At 36.5% G+C, this 2919-nt stretch overlaps 1 protein-coding gene across 1 annotated transcript; it reads right to left on the bottom strand.

Annotated features, from left to right (window-relative positions):
* Positions 1-949: 949 nt before the first annotated feature.
* On the bottom strand, positions 950-1885 carry LOC114922651 (olfactory receptor 14A16-like). The gene has a single exon (XM_029284370.1). It carries the CDS (start codon positions 1874-1876, stop codon positions 950-952), a length of 927 nt encoding a protein of 308 aa, XP_029140203.1. The 5' UTR covers positions 1877-1885.
* Between the last annotated feature and the right edge of the window lie 1034 nt (positions 1886-2919).

The raw sequence follows: 2919 nt of genomic DNA, 5'->3' as shown, positions 1-2919 counted from the left end.
GGTGGAGGTGTGTTCTGATTGGTTAAGGAGCCTGGCTGTGCTCTGATTGGCTGGGGGGTTCGCTGTGCTCTGATTGGCTGGGGGGTTTGCTGTGCTCTGATTGGCTGGGGGAGTGTTCTGTTTTGGTGGGGGCTTTGTTGTGCTCAGGTTAGTTTGAGTTGCAGGGGGATTTGAGATGGTGAGCTTCATTGCTGTTGTTATATATATAATGCTCGCACAAGCACGAAGCCGAAGACCCCAGCCTGAAGATGATGAGTGGGACTTCGTCAAAGCGTCGCCAAGATACTCTCAATCTTACATGGGAAAAGACCCGAATACACCAAGACCTGCATACCTGTACTCGTGAAAATCTACGAAAACACACACACACATATATCTATATATCTATATATATCTATATCTATATATCTATATATCTATATATCTATATCTATATCTATATCTATATCTATATCTATATCTATATCTATATCTATATCATCTATATCTATATCTATCTATATCTATCTGTCTGTCTGTCTGTCTGTCTGTGTGTGTGTGTGTGTGTGTGTGATTTTATGGTATAATATACAATCTATCATCTCTTTAAAGAGATCTCTAGTGTATACTTGTTAGACCAGAACTGGGGGGAACTAATTGGAGTTCATTCCATTTGAAAAGTTCGCTGGATTACTTCCAATAAATCATTCTTTCTTAGCCAAACTTACCTGCAAGGATTGTTTAGTGGAAAAACAGGAAGCAGGAACATATGCGGTTTAGTTTAGTAATTAAATAATTGAGACATTACAAAAAACTATTAAATCTCTTAATACAAGAAGTCACACTAAAATTAAAATCAAGTTATTTCAATCAAATATATTAAATGCGAAGAAATCATATCTGCAAATACTAAATCATAGTTGCACCATAGTTATTTAAAAAAATAAATAAATGAGTGACTGCAAAAATGTCATTTAATTCTTATTTTTTCTAGTATTTTCATGAGAGCCTTTTGTAGGTCCTTGTTCCTAAAGCTATAAATAATAGGATTCAAAACTGGTGGCAAAGCAGTGTACAAAACAGCAGAAAGCAAATCCACAGATGGAGTAGAGAGTGATTTGGGTCTCATATAGGAAAATACTGCAGTGATAATAAATAAAGAAAAAACAGTTAGGTGGGGAGTGCAAGTGGAAAACACTTTATGCCTGCTTTGAACTGTTGGCATTTTCAACACTGCAGAGAAAATATGGATATAGGAAGCAAAGATGAATGCAAAAATAAAAGAATCCAAAAAGAATCCAACAAGTATCACCATTTTACTAACTTTTGTATCTGTGCAAGAAATCTTTTGTAATTGAGGAATGTCACAGAAATATTGGACAATCGCATTGGACCCACAAAAGTTTAATTTAAAAGTCACACTAGTTTCTAACACTGCATGGATCAGATTGCATATGAAGGAGATTGCTACCATTTGAATGCAGGCATTCCAGTTCATGATCAGCCCATAATGCAGAGGACGACAGATGGCTACATAACGGTCATAAGCCATGATGGTTAACAGAGCAAGTTCACCACCAACAAATGTGACCATTAGAAAGACCTGAGTGACACATCCAGTGAAAGAAATCCCTTTGTTGTTTGTCAATGAAACAGCTATGGATTTTGGAACTGTTGTGGAGATGGAACAAATATCTAAAAGGGAGAGATTGACCAAAAAGAAATACATGGGAGTATAAAGGTGGTGGTCAGCTGCCACTACTATTATAATGAGAAAATTCCCCATTAAGGCTGTTATGTAAACCATAAGGAACATCACAGAATGCAACATTTGCAAATCTGGGTCATCAGAAAATCCCATCAGAACGAACTCTTTCATAGAAGATTGGTTGGCCATTTCATGTATTTGAATCCTGTAGAAAGTAGTTAAATGAGTTAGTGAAGAATATAATTTTTATAACATTTCCCCCTCCATTTTATAAATTTCTCATCTAACAATATTGGAATATTGGAATATCAATAGTGCGTCTGTTGTAAAATCTATTTTTTATTATGTAGAAATTGCAGCAGAAGATAGTTACATAGTCACTGAGATCAAATAAAATGTACAGTGTACAGTCACCATGGGCTTTACATCTTAACAGTTTTTAACTGTCACAACTGTCTCAGGAAACTCTCATCAGAACATCAAGGAACCATAGATCCATAAAATAGATGCTAACTAAACACTGCCATTTACTGCTGATTAATTATGTAGTTTTGTAATATGAAATGCATTGTAACAATGAATTCCATCAGTGTCCCATAGCCCATATTTTACCAACATTTCCAGCTTTGAGGACTGGCGGGGATAGTTCGTGCAAGAGACCGGCAAGCACGCATGTGCAGTTCCATTTGTGTGAGCAGTATGCACATATGCCTGCCGTTCATGTAAATGGGGTGCACACACCCACATTTGCCTACTACACAGGCATGTGAGGATGTGCATGCTCATGCACACACTCACCGGCCATTTCCATAACCCAGTTGCAAACCCCTCACAGCCCTCTAGTGGCCACGGCCCACAGGTTGGGGACCCCTGCCATAGCCAACAAATTCTAATGAACTTTCATATAAATCACTTATCTGCAATACTTTAAAAACAGTTCTTCTCACTATCAACGCTACTGCTTCTTAGTAGAAAATAAAATTATATATTGAAATGTTTAATATTGATCAATTTGGCCCCAGGCTGAGACAATTTTATAGTTTATCCATGTAAACAATAGAATTGATTTGTATAATACTTGACCAATCAGAATTCAATCTGCTTGAAAGATTAGAACTTAAATATTCAGGTGGCAACTCGATTTTTCTATTGTATGTATAAGTGAGGCCAAGAAGAAAAGTTTCAATTCATCATTCCCATCCTATTATAATTCAAATTCTAACTGTCTTCTT

This window comes from Protobothrops mucrosquamatus, unplaced genomic scaffold (assembly GCF_001527695.2).
Source record: "Protobothrops mucrosquamatus isolate PMUCROS unplaced genomic scaffold, P.Mucros_1.0 scaffold550, whole genome shotgun sequence".
Classification (NCBI taxonomy): Eukaryota; Metazoa; Chordata; class Lepidosauria; order Squamata; family Viperidae; genus Protobothrops; species Protobothrops mucrosquamatus.
The sequence above is the reverse complement of the archived record's forward strand: the minus strand, read 5'-3'. Positions and strand labels throughout refer to the sequence as shown.

Excerpts from the sequence above, each read along its gene's own strand:
- LOC114922651 (XM_029284370.1), bottom strand. The coding sequence starts at position 1,876 with ATGGCCAACCAATCTTCTATGAAAGAGTTCGTTCTGATGGGATTTTCT.